General features: G+C 39.5%; 1 protein-coding gene and 1 pseudogene across 4 annotated transcripts; both read right to left on the minus strand.

Moving 5' to 3' along the window:
* Nucleotides 1–306: 306 nt before the first annotated feature.
* LOC143419812 (uncharacterized) lies at nucleotides 307–5,072 on the minus strand (annotated as a pseudogene). Its single transcript, XR_013099825.1, has 5 exons — nucleotides 4,968–5,072; nucleotides 4,654–4,737; nucleotides 3,641–4,225; nucleotides 2,662–2,798; nucleotides 307–2,575 (listed from the first exon to the last, which is right to left on the minus strand). The product of XR_013099825.1 is annotated as an uncharacterized LOC143419812 (transcript).
* Nucleotides 5,073–6,354: 1,282 nt separating this feature from the next.
* Nucleotides 6,355–12,744, minus strand: LOC143418707 (uncharacterized). Of its 3 annotated transcripts, XM_076884436.1 has the most exons (3): nucleotides 6,871–12,744; nucleotides 6,580–6,710; nucleotides 6,355–6,487 (listed from the first exon to the last, which is right to left on the minus strand). In XM_076884436.1, the coding sequence occupies exons 1-2, from the start codon at nucleotides 12,712–12,714 to the stop codon at nucleotides 6,600–6,602; spliced, it is 5,955 nt and encodes a 1,984-aa protein (XP_076740551.1). In that variant the 5' UTR covers nucleotides 12,715–12,744; the 3' UTR covers nucleotides 6,355–6,487; nucleotides 6,580–6,599. The 3 variants fall into 3 exon arrangements, with proteins under 3 accessions (XP_076740551.1, XP_076740544.1, XP_076740548.1); XM_076884429.1 differs by having other exon boundaries at nucleotides 6,580–12,744; XM_076884433.1 differs by having other exon boundaries at nucleotides 6,467–6,710.
* Between the last annotated feature and the right edge of the window lie 11,642 nt (nucleotides 12,745–24,386).

Genomic DNA, 24,386 nt, shown 5'->3' on the forward strand with positions numbered 1-24,386 from the left:
AAACTTTGCAGAAGCAAAGGAACTTTGCTAAAATGGAATAACTTAGCAGAACTGCAATCACTTAGAGGAAACTGTAAAGCTGAAGCTGTCTGCTGAAAATAGTTGAAAATAGCTGAAGAAGCTGAAGAAATCAAAGTCAGTGTTTAAAAAGTTGTTGAAATTTTAATAACTTTGCAGAAGAACATCAAGTTAGCAAAAATGTAATAACTTAGCAGAAATGCAATAACTTAGAAGAAACATAACAATTCAGCAGAAATGTTGTAGTTTACCAGAAGCTACAACTTAGCAGAAATGTAATAATTGATTAAAAAATTAATAACTTGGCAGAAATATTACAACTTACCAGAACTGCTATAATTTTGCAGAAATGTAATTATTAGGAAAAAAATTTATACAGATAACAGCTGAAAACGATGAAGTAACCTCAAAGTTACTTGTTTAACTGTGAAAAATGACCAGAAACATTAGAAAAGAAAGAAAACCAATTCAATTCAATTTATATAGCAAGAAATCACAACAAAAGTCACCTTAAGGCGCTTCATAGATACAGAGAAAAACCCAACAATCATATGACATATGACCCCTATGAGCAAGCACTTTGGCGACAGTGGGAAGGAAAAACTCCCTTTTAACAGGAAGAAACCTCCAGCAGAACCAGGCTCAGGGAGGGGCGGCCATCTGCTGCGACCGGTTGGGGTGAGAGAAGGAAGACAGGAATACCAGCCAGCAGATAAACTGATGTGAAACAAAACCAAGGTAAAATTGCAGAATTTACACAGTTGGTGAAATGTAAAAATGGCAACATAAAAACCCCAAACAAACAAACAAAAAAAAACCAAACAACATTTAGTTAATAAATGCACAAGATGATTCGATGATAAATATGGTACCAATCTACAAAATACTGTCGAAATGAAGTCCACATTGTGATATATTTCAGGTGTGGAGAGTCACACAGCTAAACAATCGATGTGCATATTTAAAGAATCAAATAAAGAACATTGTTGTGGAATAAATTACAGTGAATAATAATCACTGCCCTGCGTTAGAGAGTGACTTATGATGAGGTATTAATTGGCTTAACTTTACCTCTAACAGCTTTTCAGATAGTGCTGTGACCAGGGTGAAATCCATCATAAAGTAACTGTAAACAGTAGAACCATTAGCATGAATGTTATGGTTCTACCCTGATCAAAACTCAAGTCTGCTGTTTGACCTGATATAAAATGATAAAGAGGAACACATATAAATGACCTTTATGAACTTTTCAAAATGACTTTATATGTCTGACCCATTATCTATATATATTAGAGCAGATGTGGAAAACCACTGTTAGACCTACTCTATACTAACACAAACACAGTCAAAAATTCATTGCTAGTGTGACATGTGGTCCTTTTTGCCTTTGACCAATGATATGCTGGTTACTTGGACCAGTTTAGTATTTGCTGTCACAGAGGAATGTTAACCATAAATCCAAAAGACAAAACTGAAAAAATATGTTAATTGCAAACATGTTTTTGCTTAGTAAGAGGATTGAAATTACATGGAAACTGTCACCTTAAAGCCTCATTGTAAATATCATCACAAACAGATGTTTTCCACACGGTTAACAAAGCTCCACCACATCCAATCACTGCATATAAATCTAAAAGAAAACAACAACAAATAAAATGTAATTAACACAAGTGAAGTCTAAGGAGCTTGGAAAGAAAAGCGTCTGGACTTCTTTGAGTTCCTTGAAGACGTTTCACCTCTCATCCGAGAAGCTTCTTCAGTTCTAAGGGTCAATGGTGGAGAGTCCCAGATTTAAACCCAGTGGGAGTTTCCCCCCAAAGAGGGACAAAGAACCCCCTGATGATCCTCTACCTAATCACATGAGCCAAGGTGTGAAAGTGGGTGTGGGTCCCAATCAGCCAGGGTTTCGGGTGAGCTCATTGTGAAACCTGGCCCCACCCTATCATGTGATTTCCCGAGGTCAGGAAATCACCCACGCCCACTCCCAGGATGTGAGTGGACGTTACGGTGTCTGGGGAGGGAACTCAAAACTGGATTATAGATGGCAGACAGTTGGTGTCATAAACCACCGCCTCTGTTTAAAGATGGTCGCTCACAGTGGACGTAAATGGCTTCTTTCACTCCTCCATCTGTCCAAAATGTGAACATTGGCATCCTCAAAGACTGACCTTTGTCCTTTAGATGCAGATGAACTGCTGAGTCTTGTCCCGTGGAGGTGGCTCTTCTATGTTGTGCCATGTGCTTGTGAAGTGGCTGTTTGGTCTCTCCGATGTAGAAGTCTGGGCATTCCTCGCTGCACTGTACAGCGTACACCACATTGTTAAGTTTGTGTTTAGGAGTTTTGTCTTTCGGGTGAACCAGTTTCTGTCTGAGTGTGTTACTGGGTCTGAAGTACACTGGGATGTCGTATTTGGAGAAAACTCTCCTGAGTTTTTCTGATACACCGGCTACATAGGGGATGACAATGTTGTTGTGTCTGTCTTTCTTATCCTCCCTCGCTGGTGTCTGATGTTCTTTTCTGTGAAGCTGGAATGCAGGCACACTGGACGAGCTTATTCTAAAAAATACAGAAAAAGGAACATTTTATTTGTGTTAAGGCCTAAAAACTACAAATAAGTTATACAATGAACAATATTGAAATACCTTATAGGTGCTGCAGGCCATATAACCAGAATCCAGAGCAATCTCACACTCACATGATGGTGAGGAAAGACATGAGCTCTGCAGTGAGGTTTGAATGTCTCAGTTGGAACACTGAAGAACTCAGAAGACAGCAATACCTGCACAGAGAGACAGAGTAGAAAAAGCATAGATTTGTAATCCATAATGTGAATTAAAACTCAAAAAGTGTCAACAAGTATAATCATTTGAGTGTGGAATTATTTATGCAATAAACAGGATTTAAATTAATTAATTGAATTAAAAAACACTGACATTTGTTTTTTTAAATCAAAGATAAAGAATCATACCGCTCTCTGCTCTGAGGATCACTGAGCATCTCTGACAGGAAATACAGTTTCCTCAGTATGAGTCATCATTGATGGTCTCAGAGGTGTGTAGTGTGGCAGCATGATGATGGTCTCCAGATCAGGCAGGAGGTCAGGTGATGGGTGTGTCATCTTCTCCATTGAAGACACACTGGTATGGCAGTTCATAACACAGCAGTCTCCTTGTGGCATGTAGTTATCTGTGCAGTCCAGCACTGATGGATCAAGTTTGGCTCAGCAGTTCATGAAGATGGTGTTAAGATGTTGTTGTTTCAGCTGAGGATGGTGAAGTTTGAAGGTTTTGCCACAAAGGAGACTGTGCCGTGTCTGAAAAAATATATCTACAAAACAAGTGCTTTTAACACCACCCACCCAGCTCAGCCCCCAAGTGTCTATGTAATGCTGGTATGGGGTGTCGGTTACTAAGTCTAATTAGTACATAGGGGATGACAATGTTGTTGCATCTGTCTTTCTTATCCTCCCTCGCTGGTATCTGATGTTCTTTTCTGTGCATCTTTGCTGACTTTATAAACGCCCAATTAGGATAGCCACACGTTTTGAGTGCTTCCTTTACATGTGTGTGTTCCTTCTTTTTCCCTTCAGGCTTAGAGGGAACATGTTCTGCCCGGGGGGGGATGTGTCCTAATTACTCCAAGTTTGTGTTCCAGAGGGTGATGGAAGTCAAAGAGGAGGTACTGGTCCGTGTGTGTGGGCTTCCAGTAAACTTCGATGTTGAGTTTGCCGTTCTCTTCAATGTGCACAGCGCAGTCCAGGAAAAGCAAACAGTCGTCCTTTGTGTCTTCCCTGGTGAACTTGATGTTTTTATCCACGGCGTTAATGTGCGCAGTGAAGGATTCCACTTCTTGCCTTTTGATTTTGACCCAGGTGTCGTCTACATATCTCTACCAGTGGCTGGGTACTCTTCCTTTGAAAGAGCCAAGAGCCTTCCTTTCCACTTCCTCCATGTAAAGGTTGGCTACAACAGGTGACACAGGGGAACCCATGGCACAGCCATGTTTTTGTCTGTAGAAACCCTCGTTGTATTTGAAATATGTAGTGGTGAGGCAGAGGTCTAACAGTGTGCACATCTGATCGGGTGTGAAGTTGGTCCTGTCTTCCAAGGAGCTGTCTTCTTGCAGTCGTTTTCTGACAGTCTCCACGGCCTCTGTAGTGGGTATGCAAGTGAAGAGAGAGACTACATCAAAGGACATCATGAGAACCTTCACAGACATGACACAAGGGAAGACTTTTGATTTAATAACTAAGCTTAAAACAAGTGTTACCTTTGAATATTTGTGGGAAAAATCTGATGCTACCCCAAGAATACAAAGCCACACTGGAAATGATGACAGGCTTGCAGCCCTCTGTCTTCCTGGAGTGAGGTGCCCGATCAGTAGAAGTGAATTGACAGAAGTCAGTGTCTGTAAGAGTGGCCAAACACTGATACTCTGTCCACTTGCGTAGAGTCTAAGAAGCTGGAATGCAGGCACACTGGACGAGCTTGTTCTAAAAAATACAGAAAAAGGAACATTTTTTTTGTCTGTAGAAACCCTAAAAACTACAAATAAGTTATACAATGAACAATGTTGAAATACCTTATAGGTGCTGCGGGCCACATAACCAGAATCCAGAGCAATCTCACACTCACATGATGGTGAGGAAAGACATGAGCTCTGCAATGAGGTTTGAAGGCCTCAGTTGGGACACGGAAGAACTCAGAAGACAGCAATACCTGCACAGAGAGACAGAGTAGAAAAAGCATAGATTTGTAATCCATAATGTGAATTAAAACTCAAAAAGTGTCAACAAGTATAATCATTTGAGTGTGGAATTATTTATGCAATAAACAGGATTTTAATTAATTAATTGAATTAAAAACACTGACATTTTTTTTTAATCAAAGATAAAGAATGATACCTCTCTCTGCTCTGAGGATCACTGAGCATCTCTGACAGGAAATACAGTTTCCTCAGTATGAGTCATCATTGATGGTCTCAGAGGTGTGTAGTGTGGTAGCATGATGATGGTCTCCAGATCAGGCAGGAGGTCAGGTGATGGGTGTGTCATCTTCTCCATTGAAGACACACTGGTATGGCAATTCATAACACAGCAGTCTCCTTGTGGCATGTAGTTATCTGTGCAGTCCAGCACTGATGGATCAGGTTTGGCTCAGCAGTTCATGAAGATGGTGTCTGAAAAAATATATCTAACAAAACACGTGCTTATAACACCACCCACCCAGCTCAGCCCCCAAGTGTCTATGTAATGCTGGTATGGGGTGTCGGTTACTAAGTCTAATTAGTGCATCAGAAAGCGGGGGCTACACCTAAAGCCCACACTTTTTGATGTCTTTGTTTATTAGCAGCTTTTTCCAGCTGCTCAGAGAATTCTGACTTGGCCTTTATCCACCCAAACCCAAACCCACCCGGATAAAGGCCAAGTCAAACTCACACACCATACCAGCATTACATAGACACTTGGGGGCTGATCTGGGTGGGTGGTGTTAAACTGTAGTCGGGAACTTTCAGAAAACTATCCATTTACTTCTAAATCAGTTTTTATACATATTCTGTAAGCTGTACTAATGTTTTTCTCTACATAATGTATCATTATAGACATCTCTGGTAGCCTAAAGATAGTTTATAACTTTTGACATTTTTTACCTGTAAAACATGATAAGCAAAAACTCATTCATCACAAAAACTTTTGATTCTACAAAAGCTACTATAATCAAGAAAATATAATTGTCTGTATTTATTCATGTGACCCATATTAAATACCTGCATTTATGTGGGATTTATTTATTTACTATTTCATATTTTCAAGCCCTTGGAGGGGAAGATCTCGTTTGTTGAGCTACATACGTCACAGTAAAAAGATTTAGTCATTTAAAACATGAGAATAAAAGAAATGATGTTGGTTTAATAAATGTTGCAGCACATTTCAGATCAGAGGTGCATGATAGCAGATGTTCTCTGCTCTGCATGAAGTTCAGCAATGATTTGGTGAAATGATTAATAACATTGCAATAAGAAAGGGTCTTCTTACAGACAGAGTAGGGAAGACAATTTTTTCAATGAAAAATATTTTTCATGCTCTACAATCAGTAAACTCTGTAACAAACATGATCTGTAATTGTTTCAAAACTCACCAGACGACTTCATGATTGGCTCGAGGACAGGACACAAAACACAGGGTTGTGGTAACTGTAATATGATCTCAGAACACCTGAATATAGACATTTCTGTGGCTGAGAAATAAAAATGAGGTCAAGCAGGGTGTTCTTGTCTGTAGTGCCAGAAGTGATCAGCTGTGAATACCCTCTCGACTGAAACTGCTCCAGAATCTGTTTTCTTCCACTCTGCAACTGGTTCTCATTAAAATCTCCACACACAATTATTGGGTGACAGTCCATTATTTCAAGTGAATCTAAAAGACTTACCAGGTTTTGCATGAATGGTGTCAAACTGTAGTCAGGGGGTCTGTACACAACAGCAATGAGTGCAGGGAATGGAGCCTGAACCTTCAACACTAAAAACTCAAGATCAGTGACATTATGCAGATACTGTTTTACCTGAACCTGAAAATGATTCCTCAAATACACAACAACTCCCCCACCACTTCTGCTGGCCATGTGAGGAAAGTTTGTGTAGGACACATGTCTGTTGCGTTTGAACATGGTGTAGCCGTCCAAATGAAGACTGTCTGCAACAAAGGAGCCTTGAAGGTGAGACTCAGTGAGACACAAAACATCTGCTAAACACATTTCATGATGACTCTTGATGTCACTGATGTGAGATGGCAAACCCTCTGTATTGTGATGGATCAGTGTAAGAGTGTCAAGTCTGCTGGCTGTTTCTCTGACCTGAAGAAGAGGCATCATTTCCTCAACACTGGCTTGTCTCATGGTTTGGAGCGCTGCAGTTACCTCGGGATTGGCGTAAATCTTTTTCTCATCCAAGTCCTGCAAATAGAGTCCACTGAGAGACGTCACCCTGCTGAGAGCAACGTAAGCCATACCTGGTTCAAAAATGTTCTTCATTGAAACTACAGCTGTCTGTGTTGTAAGACCCTGAGTTTTGTGAATTGTGCAAGCGAATGCTAGCTTTACAGGAAACTGTCTGCGTACTGCTCCTTTAAACTTCAGACTCTCCTCTGCTCTCTCAATGTAAACCAGATCATCAGAAGCTGCATTAGCACTGCGGTTGTGTCTCATAGGCTGCCGGTTGTCCATCCTGAGCCCCAGTTTAATTATGTGTCCATCATTTTCAGATCTCACCACCTTTACCAGTATACCAAAAGCACCGTTGACCAAACCGTTTAGTGTGTCCAAGTTTCTGGTCAGCATGACTCGAGCTCCTTCAGCAACATTCAGAGTGTCAGGTAAATCATTTCTCCCACCTGTAAATGGTTTGTCTCTTCGTTCCATTCTGCCTGTACATTTATCCTTCTGGAAATCGTCTGCATTGATGATTATGATGTTTGAATGAAGCTTCTTCAGGGTATCTGTGTTGTGGGATTCCACATTCTTGTTGGTGGCATAAATGTGTAAGACCTCAGTTGGACATTCTTCTGGTGCAGTCACAGCCTGTGACAACAAATCTCTGTCGCACTGAGAAAGCTCATCTGTCTTTTCTTTGACTCTAATCCTGTTCAGCATCTCTGCAAAGGCCACATCATCTTTCTGACGCATGATCTCGGTTAGAGTGATCATCTGAAAATGTTCCTGCCATAGGTCAATCTGTTCTGGATCGTAAACACAGAGAGGTTTAGACTGTCGCACTGGTGGCAGCTGGTAAAAATCTCCAACAGCTAAAACTGACATTCCACCAAAAGGTCTCTGAGTGCCTTTGATTTGTTTCAGTCTTGCATCCACATAAGCAAAAAGGGGTTTTGAAACCATTGAAATCTCATCAATAACAATAATTTCAGCATTCATCAGCTCAGATCTGACTTCATCCAGTTGGTTACCAAGTCCTTGAATGGGTGGTTTCAGACTCCTGGGTAGTTTCAGTAGAGAATGTAATGTAGAGCCATTGATAGAAAAAGCTGCTGTACCGGTAAATGAAGTCAGTAAAACAGTTGGATTTGATATGTCAGCTTCTTCTGCATTAGCAGGCAGTCTGCTCAGGATCTTTGATGCTTCAGAGTGAATACACTTAATCAGATGTGACTTTCCAGTTCCTGCACCACCATTGATATAGAAGAAAAATGGATCTGGGTTCAAACCACAAACTCGCTGAATACACCAGTCTCTTATGGCATAGAACACGCAGGCCTGCTTCTGGTTCAGATTCTGATACATTACACGTACCACGGCTGGATCTACTGCAGGTTGTTCTCTGATGGCTCTGATCTCTGTTACAGCATCAGACTGACGACTGTAGTCGGGGACATTCTCCTGTTCGTTCTCATCATCAGAATGTCTCTCAGGAAGATTCTCATCACATTGCAGCCTCACAACTTCAGATTCAGGAGCAAGATTACACCATTCATCAATTACAACATCCCTATTTTGTTCAAACTCTTCCAGTGCACTCTCAATATCCTCAGAGTTCTTCTCATACTTGTCTTTATTTCTTTTCACAACCCTTTTCACAGACTCACTGTGGTCTGAACATGGAAGTGGTACAAAACCTGAGTTGTAGAAGGACTGATAGGTTTGGAACCCTTGTGGTTTCAGTTCCTGCTCTGATCTGTGTGGAAGGTAAAGTCTCAACAGTCGACCATAATATTGCTCAGGATCTTTTTCCTGTGAACAGTGGTAATATCTGATTATAGCTGGTTTATCATTCTTTCGCCTTTGTACAAATCCAAGCTGGTTTAGAAGAGGAAGCACATCTTTTCCTTCATTTGGACCACTCACCAACCTGCACAAGGCAGCAAAATCAGCCAGTGACATTTCCTCATATTCTGGGGTCTCAGGTCTGCATTTGTATTTATCACTCAAACTTGTCATCCAAATATTACAACTGTCGTGTGTTGTGCTTTCCAGGAAGCTCATGGGCCGACTCATTTTTACTGGGTTATCATCTGTTGGTACAAATACAACACTGCGGGAACATTTTTTCATTTTTAGGCCACAGACTCGAGTCACACACTCCTGTGCGCTGATTTCTCTCTTTTTTGAGTAAGCCTGCATCACAGCTCTCATTTCATCACACTCATTGACGGTGTTCTTATCAGAGTTGTCAATAACTGTCTTCAGGTATTCAGAGAGGCCAGATTCTTTCTTTGTTATATATTTACAGAGGTATTCTATACATGAATAGGCATTCAAAATGAATGAGACATCTAAATTAGAGTTCCAGGCTTCAAGCAGGTCTGGGTTGTAATTGTTGATCCAACACTCATTTGGGTCACGTTTCAGAATCAGAGCTGTTTTCTTGTTTATGTCTTGGAGGCATTGTTCATACTCATTCATTGTCAAGTTGCATCGTGACAGAATCTGCTCTATGGTGAGGGAAGCAGCTTCAGGTTCCTTCAGCAGGTTCAACAAAGGTCTGAGTTTGGCTTTTGCAGCTTCAGTGTCTGAATCCTCATCCTGTCTCACAATCATTGTTCTTGTGGCTGGTGGTTTGGGAAACCCAAATCTACAACCAGAGTTCACACTCTTAAAGCATGTCTTTGTGTGGTTTTTGCTGTGCTTTTGTAGCTCAGTGACTTTTTTGTGTAGTTCAGGTTGTTTTTCTGGATCAGGGAGTTGAGCTGAGATGTATCTGTCAACAAAGTCACAGACAGTTTGGTCGTCATCCACATCTGCTTCTACCTTTTCTCGAATCCACAGCAACATGTGTATATGTGGACTACCTCTGTGCTGGAACTCAACTCTGTAAAAGTAATCAATGATCTCACCAAGGGGCTGTGCAGGAGAAAAAAGCAAATCTCTGAACAAAGCCTCAACACGTTTATCAAACATTCGCATGGTGGTTACTGGATTTGATCTTAGAATTTCACACTTTTCTGACCAGTCCAGGGCTTCAAAATCAACCTCTTCACCTTGCTGTCTCTTTATTGCTTGAATCACTTCAGGCCATCTCATCTCAGCAGCAGAGAAAGTGACAAAGAACTGAGGTGTTCCTATTTGGCGAACCATGCTGAATAGATCTCTGGTAGTTTTCTGCCAGTAAGCTGGAGTTCCTCTGAGTGGCTGCATAAATCTGATTGCATCTTTATTTCTTACCAGCTTCTCTACTTCTGTCTTACTTTGTAACATTCCTGATGTGATTTTGCGTCCATCTTTGGTCATAGTTTTACCTTTCCTTAGCTGTATTGTCATGCTGGAATTAGCCAAGTGTATTTCAGTGACAAACTGTGAGAAAAACAGGTAATTTGTGTCTTTAGCAAATCTTGCATCAATGTTGAAAAGCCTTGACTTGAAGTAAGCACTTGGTGTGAGTTTAAGACGTCTCTTTTCATCCAGTGTATTCTGACCAGTAGGAAACTGCACAGGAAATGCCATGGCTTCCAAATGAGGAGTTCTGAAGAAGCTAACAGGATTGTTTCTTTCTGCAGGAGCCACACAATATGTGTTATCAGTGAAACAGAGAATCTCTTCTGAAATGTCTACAGGCTGCAGACAACTTTCTAGAGCAAAACCTCCATTGTTCAAATCACTTTCTGGTTCATCTGGATTTTGTTCCTCTGGTTGTTCATCACAGGATTGCATATTAATATCTTGGTCACTTTGAGACTCACTTTCACACAAAAGGGCATCTTTTTCATAGTTGTCAATTTCCATTAAATCTGCTTCATTATAATCATCACTTGCCATGCTGGCTTCATCACTGCTGTCATCATCAGGTAACGTTGGATCACAAAGCAATGCATCATCTCTGATAATAATATCTGTGTACTGTGGATGAATTTGTTTCAGTTTACGCAGAGCTTGAATGAGTTTAGACCAGGTGACAGTCTGGAACAGCTGATGGCCTTTGTAGCACAGTCGTCTTTTCAGCTTTATCCTCATGATCTGTGATTGGCTTCTGATCCTCGGTAAACTGTCAACTGTTTGTTGGACCTCAGATGGTACACACACCACATTACCACGTATGAGTCTCTGTCTCCCCTTTGGAAGAGGAATAATCTTAGCAAATGGTATGCATTTGGCAATCAGATGTCTCTCCAGAATGTTGAGATCACAAAGTTCAGCTGGAATATCCTGCAGTTCTAAACCATTAACAGCAGCAAGCCTGGGCATGCATCCACTTTTGAGGGAACTGTGACATGTGTGACAGATATACTCTTTTTTTCTCTCAACAGGAAAGCTGCAGTGATCATGACATGCTTCATCACACACATGAACAAATTTACCAGTTAGGCACTGATGAGCTACAGTCTGGTGTTTTGAGTAATTTTCTCTTTTGCAGATTTTTACCTGATTAGGAAAAGAAGCTTTTAGACAAACAGTACAAACATAAGATGGTGCTGACTTAATGTTTGATCTGAAACGAGATATGGCCTCATTCATTAAAGTGTTCTCTGGATGACACTGTAAAGTCTCAGCTGGTCGATGCATCTGGCGATATTTCCGTTTTATATTCATTGCACATCTGATATTATGTATCTGTCTGAAAGAAAAACCGTTCCAATATTTTACTCTCATTCGTTCTCTCATATTGTCCTTGTGTTGTTGCTGAAATTGTTTTTCTTCTCCATAACGCTTAGTCAGATAAGATCGTTTTTTCTGTTTAAAATCTTCGCTTTTTTTATATAGGTTATATACATATGACCTCATGTAAGCTTTATGTTTTTCTCTGAATTCAGCACAAGTTCTGTAATTTCTTCTTATACGTTCCTTCTGCTGTTCTCTAAACATAGGAAATTGTCTATAAGATTCTTTATATGTTTTTCTCATACGTTCCTTCTGCTTTTCTCGGAATAAAGAATCGTCTTTATACATCCTTATGACACATTCTCTTTTTTTCTCTCTTATTTTAGCACTTTCTCTATAGGTTCTTCTGAAATGTTCTCTCTGTTTCTCCTTATAGGTAGCATTTAATTTATACAGTTCATTTTTGTACATGCTCTTTTTCTGTCTGTGATCAGGATCATTACACTTCTTAGTTGAGTTTTTTTTCTTTGTCTTGAAGCTTTCATCAAACCTGTACATCTGCCTTTCTTTCGTCTTCTGATTTTCCTTTCTCTGTGGTAGCTTTTGTTGGGTCAATAATCTTCTCCTCATTTTTTGCCTTTCATGTTTACTATATTTCAGCAGTTTATCTGAGAGTTCCTGTGTTATCTTAGTTGAACTGGAGGCACTGTTTGAATCATTCTGAGGAACAGAATCTGATGTTACCTGAGTGTCTCTTACAGAAGATGCAGAGGTTTCTATTTCTAAATAATCAGAAGGACGATTGTTCAGCTCAGCAGCTGGCTCATTTGAATAATCCACTCTGGATGACATCACTTCAGTAGCTAAAGTGTCGGCCATAGTGTTCGGTGTCTGCTCAGTGGACTTTGGGGTTTCAAATTCAGGTTCATTTAAAGCTGGTGCTGGAACAGTTGTAGCTGTTTGTCTGTTTTCATCAGCATCTCTTTGGTCAGCAGCGTTTTCACTGTGAAACTCGATGGGCTGTAGCTCATAAGTGCAGCTTGGTGCGATGCTAAACATTCGGTACAAACGTTTGATCCTGTCAATCATGTCATTAAGACGTGTGAACTTCAACATAACTGCAGTTCCACCACTTACACTTAGCGACAATGGCATACCAGTAGACTTACGTGGGTGAGGGTCAAAATATGCATATTCACCTGAAGTCAGCCTGCTAACAGCGATGACTGTTCCTCCCATGACTAGCAAAGCATAGCGAAACTCTGAAGCCAAACGCTGTAGTCCCTGTTCAAGGCTCGGAAAGTGATCTGTACCATCAAATGTACCGTAATGAGCAAACTGAGACATGTCGACTTGATACTCGTGTCTGCGGCTGGTAACAACTGAAGGAAGTTCATCGCAGGCTAGAAACACACTGTTCACAAACCTCAGTCTGGCATCTGAATAGACGGCATGGCCTTTGTCCAACACACGGTTTAGATCTGCTCTGGTAATAAATTCATCCTCGTGTAAGAATGACAGGAAAACCAAACTGTTAGCCATGCATTGCTGATTCCGGTACTTTCCATACCTAGGAGAAGCCTGGCTTCGGGAAGCACAGACGCTACTCACTCGTGGACTTTCACTGTTTGTAACCTGTACATGAGACTGTACTGGAGCTTGTCCATCATGCTGTGTTTGTACAGTTAGCTGGGGTTCAGTCTGGATTACCTGCATAACTTCAGGCTCTGGGACAGACACTGAGGGAACACTTCTTTTTACCACATCTGCATAAGACACTGTGGCTGTCTCTCCATCATGCTGTGTTTGTACAGTTAGCTGGGGTTTAGTCTGGATTACCTGCATAACTCCAGGCTCTGGGACAGACACTGAGGGAACACTTCTCTTTACCACATCTGCATAAGACACTGTGGCTGTCTGAACACTGCTCTGCACTTCTGTGCTGGGAAAAGCTGAAACACACACCTTTACCTGCTCACTGCTCTGAGAAACATTCACCTGTTCTTTCTGCTTTTGCCATCTAAGCTTCAAGGACTGCGACCTTTGACTTTTTCTTGGCATTTTGCTGAAGTACAATCTGGAGCTTATATGTGGTTATACACAAATATAAATAAAACTGAACCTTGAAACACAGAAAAACTTATAACTCCTTAAGTTACTGTTAAATCTTAGAAATGTACTATTATACTATAAAATGTTTTTATGAATATATGAATAGATGTTAAAAAGCTGATTTGTACTCCAAACTCAAAATAAAGGAAATTCAAAGTTCTCTGGAAACAATTTGGTGCGTTTTATTGTACCTCTTTTAGAAACGGGGTTTCTTCAGCTGGATGTTCTGCAGCAGTCAGGAAACAGGAAGTCTGGGTCCTCAGGCACTTCTCGATGACAATACTGACTGAATACTTACACTGAGTGACAAAATGGGTTTGTCCTTAAATAATAATACTATAAACTTGCAGTCAAATGTTATAGCCAATGAAACAGACTAACAGACTGGATCTGATTTATTATTTATCTGAATGTATGTATTACAAAATAACCAGATTATCTTATTACAAATAAACTTATAAAAAGGTGATATTTTATACAATTGATCAAAGTAAGCCAAACTAGCAGTCCAAACTAAAGTCTAATGCAAAATTAAAATGACAAATGTAGGGCTGTGTAAGTAGTTTCTACTATAAGTTCTACTGTACTGTAATTCTACTACTGTATATTCAACTTGTAATTTAAAGCAAAATGACTGAATGTGAGAGAGCTTAATGACAGGAAAGAAAGAGCAGTGAGAGCAGAGATCTCTCAGAATTCTGTAACAGATAGATCAAGTTCTGGTAACTTGGATTTCTGAAAATTGGATTCTGAAAGGATTCTCAAAACTTGGATTCTCAAATTAGATAGAGCAGTAGAGATAGAGGGATACAAGATGGAATGGCTTTCAAATTAGATAGAGCGGTAGGGATAGAGGGATACAAGATAGAATGGCTTTCAAATTAGATAGAGCAGTAGGGATAGAGGGATACAAGATGGAATGGCTTTCAAATTAGATAGAGCGGTAGGGATAGAGGGATACAAGATAGAATGGCTTTCAAATTAGATAGAGCAGTAGAGATAGAGGGATACAAGATGGAATGGCTTTCAAATTAGATAGAGCGGTAGGGATAGAGGGATACAAGATAGAATGGCTTTCAAATTAGATAGAGCGGTAGGGATAGAGGGATACAAGATAGAATGGCTTTCAAATTAGATAGAGCGGTAGGGATAGAGGGATACAAGATAGAATGGCTTTCAAATTAGATAGAGCAGTAGGGATAGAGGGATACAAGATAGAATGGCTTTCAAATTAGATAGAGCAGTAGGGATAGAGGGATACAAGATAGAATGGCTTTCAAATTAGATAGAGTTGGGAGAGTGATAGGATAGACAGAATTGCTTATAATGATAGAGAGAGAGAGAGGATCTTCTGCAGCAGGTCACCTGTAAGACACAAAAGGCATGGAATTAGTCATATTTCCAACATGCTTGGATTTACCATATTCTTCAGACTATATGGCACACCTAAAATCCTGTCATTATCTCAAAAACACACAATGTGCCTAGCGTATCGATTCTGGTTATGCTTACTGACCTCAAACGGGATTTCTGTGGTACACAGCGCTCAAAATTCTGTCAAATATTTTAGTAAGACTTCGTAAGCTACAAAGCTGCGCTGCTTGATGTATTGTCAGAGCATTATGGCTACCATAGTCAGGACCCTCGCAGAGTAATTCGTACGGTGCTTCAACATAACATTATGGTGTGTGTACAAGGACCTGGCACGTGCTAAGAGACATGCTTAAGAAGCAGATTTCAAACTGATCAACCCATGAAGAGTTTGATGGATTTGTGGATGAGGAATGAACTGAAAAAGTGAGTGTATTGTTCTGTATTTTATGTGTTACAACTGAACAGTGTTGAGAGTTGTTTGTGAATGACTTGAATAAAGTTTGACTTATCTGACTGTTTGTTTGGCTTAATCTGCCTTAAAAACAGGCTTGTTTATTGACATTATGCCTTATAATCTCAAAAATACAATACATGTAGGGCTTTAAATACTAAAGACTTCTACAGTAAATTATTGGACTGAACAGAATGACAATGTTTAACAAATGATGGTGGAACTGTTATAAGGACATTTTTACATTCTATTAAAACAATAAACTAAGTCTATAAACTCAAACTAAGACGTGCTGCTACAGTAACTTACTGTAAATATTAAATGGTCCAACAAAACCAACACACTGAGGTTACAGCACAGTTTCAGGTCACTCTGTATGAATTTTGGCAAAATGAGAAATTTGGAGACAGCTAGTTTCTACACAGCAGTTTCTACATATTTCAGTCACATTTGGGGCATGTTTGATGCACAGCAATAAGCACTACACTAAATCTATAATAAACTTATCATAGCTGATATAAAGGCCTAATTAGCAAAATTTAGTATGATGATCATTTCTTTGTAGATCATTTCATGATAAAAAGAACAGAAGTGAGTGCTGTATCTGAGCTGTTGCATGTAAGATCTTTGCTGGACATTCCCACATTTCTTAAACAAACAAACATGACTTTCAGACAGTTCATCTTTTGTAAATTAGGCCAGGATTATTTTCAAAAAACAGCCTTGATAAAAATATCAGGCCACTATAAAATGTCTTATGTTTTCATCCCACCTATACTTTGCAAGTCATTATGACAAATTACAAAAAGCAGTTTTTAGGCAGTGATTTAAGGGAAGAAGCTTTTGAAATCCACAATGCCCTACCACCAGTGGTCTCAAACTCTGGTCCTTAAGGCCTGGTGTCCAGAAACTTTTCTATGTGTCCCTGTTGCAACACACCTGAATAACATTAGTAGGTCATTAGCAAAACTCTACAGAACCTGACTGCATGCTGAGGTGGTAATTCAGGAATTTGATTCATGTTATAGCAGCTCATGAGTGAATGAACATGATGCAATGAAAGTACTTTTAGAAGTACATTTTTCCAAACACTTAAATTACTTACATTTGAGTAGTCTTAGGGGATGCCACTTCAGCACACAGTCAAATTCTATACTCTCACTAATGACCTACAAATGTTATTCAGGTGTTTTGTAACAGGGACACGTGGAAAAGCTTCAGGACACCGGCACTTGAAGAGTGGAGTTTGAGACCCCTGTCCTATGTGAATATTTAATTGTCCCTAAACTGCTAGTCGTGAGCTGCTCTAATGTGAAACAAACACATATAGTTCTGTAAAGGTTTACAAAGAGACTACTAAGGATCTGGAGACCTCAGAAAACAGAAACCCTCCCAGATGTTGTAGCTGAACATGCAAAAACAAGTTGCCTAATAATATCTCGATGATAACCAAGAGCTGTGCTGACTAACTGCACTAAACTGAATCATCTATAGTGAGAGAAAAACACCAGCATTAAAGTCAAACATGGTGCTGTTACTGTGATGTCCCAGAGTTCCTTTACTACTTCAGGACCTACATCAACTCATCAGGTCCTGGGCTTAAGTTTAATCACACTTAGGATCTGAAGCACACAAGCAAGTCCAATTGAATGAATGAAACAAAACACATGGTGTAAACTAATCAGTCTGGACTTTAATGAAATTAAGATACTTGGCATGACTTGAAAACCCTATATTGGGCCTTAATTAAGACTTTTTTCTTTTCTTTTTTTGCCTGTCCTGTTTGGATCTAATTATGACAATTCTGAAATTATAGTGGACCAAAATCAACCAGTGATGTAAATCAGTCATTACCAGTTACTGTAAATGCTTGATGGTAATTGTTGCTATCAGGGCATCCACAGCTGGGTATTAGAGACCAACATGTTTTTACATTAGACCAGGTTGTTCTGGTTCAAAAATGAAATCATCACTTTAAAACTGCTTTTTGTATTTATCCAGGTCATCCTTGTTAGATGATTTGAAACATGTGAAAAAAGCATAAACAAAATAAATCTGCAAGGAAGAAAGACCTTTCTCAGCACTGTACCGCAGACAAAACCTTTACTTACCAGACTTGCGACGATCAGATCAGTATCCTAGAGAAAGGAAACAACACATCAGATCACTGTTTAATGACTTACACTGTTGAACCTCTTCGCACACAATCCAATTTACTGTGACATGAAATAACTAGTAAAATCCTCAATTTCTTCAAGCCTTTATGAACTCACTGTAGTCTAAAGAGGACAAACTTCAGTTACAGAGTCTCACATGGTGATAACATGTGTAATAAAGGCATGCATACTACAGAAGTGCAAAAAAGAGGCACCAATATTTGTTGGTACAGATTATGGCTTTTTAGCTCCATCATTTTCTATCACAAGTCAGTGCTTAATAAAGTGTGAAAAAACCACAACTGTTAGAATCAACGGAAAACCTCATTAGGTTTTAGTTCTGATCTGAATATGTAAATCCTAAAATACATGTAAATTCTGACATGTTATAGTAACAACAGTGGCACACCATTTTTGCAATTACAAAAATTATAATAAAGAGTCCTTCCATTGTACCTGTTGGCAGGAATCTTTTTGTATTTTTCAATATTTCCCTTTTATATAAAATTTTAAACACATTGTATCAAGCAAATTATTAAGAAACTGATTTAAACTTATTGTATATAAATTACACACAGGCTTTAACATACACAACATTGCCTACTCACAACTCTGGTTCTCTTAGTCTTTTATTATTGCTTAAATGTTTAACGTACCACTTCTGTTCACTCAGGCAAAAATACTTCTATAGTGGTCTGACTTTAATGTAATACATAAGCAGAATATGAGTGAAGATATAAATCAACAACTGTGGTGCTCTGCTACGTAAATCCACAAACAAACGGAGAACACAAACAACTGTATAAAAACAGTTGTTTGTGTTCAAACATAAAAATCAGACACAAATGGCCTGTTAAACTTCAGGGACAGTCAGAGGTCATGTGTGGGGCCTTTGCTGCTACAAGGTATAAATTCTGACCATTTGTTTTTGCCCATCAATAAATGGTAATGTCACAAAAACCAAACTACGTTAGGTAAGTTGCTAAACATGTTACACAGTGACAATGTCATATTACTGCAGTTACAATTGCTGCTTACTTACCAGCAAACGCAAAACCAAAGTTCTGTTTCACTCTGTAACAAAAGAACAAAAATACAGAATCAGACAACTGAAATCAGCATCAGAGTCAATACTGCATCACAATCTATAGTGAAAAAAAAAATCTGTTAAATTCTTTGTTTACAACAGCTTTACTATAAACACCCCATCTTCTCTTTCTGCACCTTATTAAAGATTTCTGTCTTTATTAAGGTGATGTGTCGTTTTATCAATCTGCAATAAGCCACAGAAATTCCTCATTAACGTAAAGCTCTAATACTTTGGTGCCATTACATAGCACATCAGATACCACAAGCAAGGATTTGCTCGCACTGCACACTTGATCAAATGATAACATCACAGTTTCAAAGCATGCAACAATCACAAATAATACTTGATACTATAAATGCTTGATGGTACCGTATTTTCACGACCATAAGGCGCATTTAAAAGTCTTAGATTTTCTTCAAAAAGTACGGCGCGCCCTATAGCGCAGTGCGCCCTGTGTGTTGTAAGGAGGACGTAGTAGAGAACACCATGAGAACGCTAAAGGGTGAAGTGTGGGCGTTGATCGTATATACCGGACAATCGCACATACCTGTCTAAAAGGACAGGTATGTGCATTATGTGGAACATCGTTGTTTTAACAACCCTGAAAATGGCAAAGAGACACGCTTATGAAGCACAGTTTAAACTGAAGGCCATCAGCTATGCGGAGGAACATGGAAATCGAGCAGCGGCGAGAGAATTTAAGATTAACGAATCGATGGTTCGCAAATGGAGGAAGCTAGAAAACAAGCTCCGGCAGGTCAAGAAAACGCAGCTGAGTTTCCGCGGACATAAGGCGAGGTGGCCCGAGTTGGAGGAAAGACTCGAGCGGTGGATCATCGAGCAAAGAACGAGCGGGAGAAGCATTTCGACGGTCACCATTCGGCTAAAAGCAGTTTCACTAGCTGAAGAGATAAACATTGAACATTTCCAAGGAGGTCCGTCTTGGTACTTTCGTTTTATGAAATGGTGCCATTTTTCCATCCGGACCAGGACTACGGTAGCGCAGCAACTTCCAGCGGATTATAAGGAAAAGCTGGCCATCTTCCGCTCCTACTGCAGTAAACACATCGGCGACAAAAACATCCAGCCCAGCCACATCACAAACATGGACGAGGTCCCGCTCACTTTTGACATCCCGGTGAGTCACACTGTGGAGAAGAAGGGGACCAGCACGGTAGCGATACACACAACGGGGTATGAAAAGTCTTCTTTTACTGTTGTGCTTGGCTGCCATGCTAATGGACAGAAACTGCCGCCTATGGTGATTTTTAAGCGAAAGACTTTGCCTAAAGAGAAGTTTCCAGCAGAAATCATCATTAAGGCAAATGAAAAGGGCTGGATGGATGAGGAAATGATGAAAGAGTGGCTGAGGGAGGTGTATGTAAGAAGACCAGGTGGTTTTTTCCACGCATCACCATCGCTCTTAATCTGTGACTCTATGCGTGCCCACCTCACAGCCGATGTGAAAAAACTAGTGAAACAAATGAACTGTGAGCTTGCTGTCATTCTGGGAGGCCAGAACAAAGGAACTCCAACCGCTGGACATCGGTGTGAACCGCCCGTTCAAAGTAAGGCTGCGAGCGGCCTGGGAGTGATGGATGACCGATGGAGACCACAGTTTCACCAAGAGTGGAAGGCAGCGCCGGGCGAGTTACGCCACAATTTGCCAATGGATTGTAGATGCTTGGGCTAACATGTCTGCTGGCACTGTTGTTCGAGCTTTTGCAAAAGCCGGCATCATTTCCGAGGAGCCGCACGGCACGGAAAGTGACTCTGACAGTGAAGAAAGTGAACTTGGCATGTTTGATGGAGATTTAGCGCAGCTGTTCAATTCAGACACAGAGGATGAGGACTTCGATGGGTTTGATTGATGATAAAAATGTGAGTACCAAACTTTGTTTTGCTCCTGCTTTATTTTTAAATACGCACACTTGTATGCTTGTGTGTTGTTGATGATGATGATTACCGGTAATAGAAATGTGAGTAAGGTACCGAACTCAGGTTTGCTCCCGCTTTATTTTTAAATACGCATACGGTACTTGTATGCGCCCTATAATCCAGTGCGCCTTATGTGTGTGTTAAATACAGTAATGGCACACATAACTGAGACTGCGCCTTTTAGTACAGTGCGTCTTATGGTCGTGAAAATACGGTAGTTTTTCGTATCAGGGCTTCCACAGCTGGGTATTAGAGACCAGCATGTTCTCACATTAGAACAGATAGCTCTGGTTTGGTTTTCTCTGCTTCATACGTGAAATCATCACTTTAAAATGCTTTTTTGTTTTTATTCATATCATCCCTGTTAGATGATTTGAAACATGTGACAAAAAAGCATGAACAAAATAAATCTGCAAGGAAAAAAAAAGACTTTTCCCAGCACTTTACCTCAGACAAAATGAACTCACTTTAGTCTAAAGAGGGCAACATTTAATTGCAGAGTCTCAAATGGCCTTAACATGTGTAATAAAAACAATAATTACTACAGAAATGCTTTGATAAGCCTTTAAAATTAAAATTAGACATAAATGGCCTATTAAACTTCAGGGACATTTTTAGGGACACTCAGAGATCTATTGGGGGGGCTTTACTGCTTATAAATCCTAAATGTGTTTTTGCCCATGAGCAAATGGCAAGATATCACAGAAAGCCAAACTATGGTATATAAATTGCTAAACATGTTACACAATCCCAATTTCATATTGCTTCAGTTACAATCACTGTTTACTTACCAGCAAAGGCAAAACCAAGCTTTATTTCACTCTGTGTAACAAAAGACAAAGAGCAAAAATACAGGATCAGAAAACTCAAATCAGCATCAATACTGCATCACTCTCTGTTGTCAAAAAGATTCACTAAACTTCTTTGTTTACTACAGCTGGAATACAAACAACAACTCTCCTCTGTTTTCTTTGGTCTACCTCTCATTTAAGATTGCAAAACACTCATACATGAAAAACTGCACGATGTATATTTTTAAGGCTTTAATATTTGAGGTGGTCTGCATTCAAATTCTACTTCCTAAAATATTATCAACTGCACATAGTATCATTAAATATGCTGTAGTTTTAAAATAAATATCTATGTACCATACTAATAATAATATACTGCCATATTTTATTTATGTGAAGGTGGGCTGTTGTTTATTTCATTAATTTTCCACAAAGTCAGAATTTAAACTGTGCTGCAGATTTAGGTTGGCACAAACAAGCCTTGTTAAACAGTTCTTAAAAATTAAAGTCTACAAATTAGGAGTTCTTATTATTCTTGGGCTATGTCCACATGTACACAGGTACTTTTGAAAATGGAGATTTTTCTATCCGTTTGCACCTTTCGTCCACACTTAAACGGCGTTTTCGGTCACTGAAAAACTAAAAACGCTTGCCAGGATATTTTTGAAAACTTTGTTTTTGCATTTATGTGTGGACAGGGAAACTGAGAAAACGCAGCGCCTTTTTTGACGTCACACTGTGCGCCACGTTATTGTTTCAGTGAAATGAATTTCTACAATACGGTTACTGTTAATTGTTCTCTCTGCAGTGTTTAAATGCTTACATATACACACACAGTTACTGTCCCCCGACACATATGACTCGGTTCTGCTTTTATGCCCCATCTTTGTTTGCTATTTCCCACCGAGGCTTCTAGACTTTTCTGATTGGCCAACATTTCTACACGGTTAGGAATATATCGCCACCTGTTGCTTTGGTATGTTCCTAGCAGAGTTTTCCTTCATTTCTGCATTTACGTGTGGACGGGATTGTTTTTTAAAACGAAAACGTAAAGTCCCAGTTTTCAAAAATACCCGTGTATGTGGGGACATAGCCTATGTTTAATCCCCAGTTTCTCCCCCCCTCCTTTCTCTTAATTAATCCACAAGACCTGGACAAACGTGACTCTTTTTCTCCCGTGTTCGGTCAGAGGCGGTAAAATGGCTCCTTTGATCTTGCCGACAGCTGACACTGAATCTAAGATGGCGGTTTGTTTAAAACTTTACAGCATAAAGAATGAGGCTGTTTTAACCAACTGATTTGTGAAGAGAACTAACTGCACCTTATTTAACAGACTGAGAAACACGAACACACCAAATGTTATTAATAAAACAACACAATAACCGTGGTTTACCGTCAAATCTTCATTTCACACTGGGCTCATAAGAAGGCTAGTCGTTAGCATTGGGTTGTTAGCTTTAGCTCATCAAACACTGCTTTTACATACAAAAATGACAACTTTTCACTAAAAAGCAACCATTGTGTTACTTTAACATGAGTTATACCTCGGCTGGCTTTATAAATCACTAACAAGAACTTGTTAAATCGCGCAAACAGAGTATAGACATTTAGGAGAGGAGAGGAGAAGCAGAGGCGCAGCACTCACCCAGAGCGGACTCAACGAAGTGTTCAGAAAGGCGGATGTCCGGCAGTCAGGTAAAAGATGAGGCGTTCACGGGTCGTAGGAAATTCCAGTATTACACACAATGGGCATTGTAAACATAAAAAATGTAGGTAATTTTAAATATTTTATACAATATCTATTTGCTACAGAAAAAAACTAGCAGAACTTTAATTCTATAAGTTAAATAAATATTATTAGAAGGCTCTTCTCCTGAACACCAACACCAAATAGCTGGTGATAGAGTTCACCAGACCTAAAAAAACAAACAAAAAAGACAACCAGTCCAGGACAGTCTGCAAAGATGTTTTAAAGACAATATATTTATATATATATATAAACCTTATCCAGTAAGTATTCCCCTCAAACAAATGACCATAATTTCCTAACCGTAAGGGCTTGAACAGTCATTCTTAATTCTTACACCGTTTTGTTCAGAAGAGAAGAAATGTATAGAAATAGTATGATTAAGCATAAATACTACATTTAGCAGAAATACTATATTAAGCAGAAATCCTATAAAAAGCAGAAATACTATATTAAGCACAAATCTTATAAAATAGCAGAAATAGTATGATTTAGCACAATAGTAATAACTTAAACAGACAAAATGGAAAAGCAAAATGGACAGCTAAAAAATGCTGAACATGCTGAGGGTCCGTCAAATATACTTGTTAAATGACAAAAATCTGCAAAAAAAAAATATAATAGCCACACAATCACAAATATGTACATATAAGGAAACACACATGCACAGAGAGACACACACACAAGATCCAATTCAGTCAACCAGTCTAAATATATTGAATATGAGATCAATGAGATCATCCCATTAAAAGGCTTTCTCTCTCTCTCTGTCACACACACACACACACACACACACACACACACACACACACACACACACACACACACACACACACACAGGGAGAGAGAAGCAAGTTTTCAGTCAAGCAGCCTGTGAGCTGCTGAATTTGAATCCACCAATCAGAGAGGCTGTGTACTTTTTCCCAGCAAAACTGGTGCCTGCAGCACAGACACAGAGAGGCACAGGATCTTTGCAGTCTATTTCTCATAATGAGGACTCCCCTCAAACAAATGACCATAGTTTCCTAACCGTAAGGGCTAGAGCGGTCATTCTTACACCGTTTTGTTCAGAAAATATGGGGGAATCTTCCAGTGTTGACAATTTATCATTAAAATATGAATTATTGAAGATATTTGACTTGTAATAGACCATAACTGAATAGAAGTG

The sequence above is a fragment of the Maylandia zebra genome, linkage group LG1 (genome assembly GCF_041146795.1).
Source record: "Maylandia zebra isolate NMK-2024a linkage group LG1, Mzebra_GT3a, whole genome shotgun sequence".
Lineage (NCBI taxonomy): Eukaryota > Metazoa > Chordata > Actinopteri > Cichliformes > Cichlidae > Maylandia > Maylandia zebra.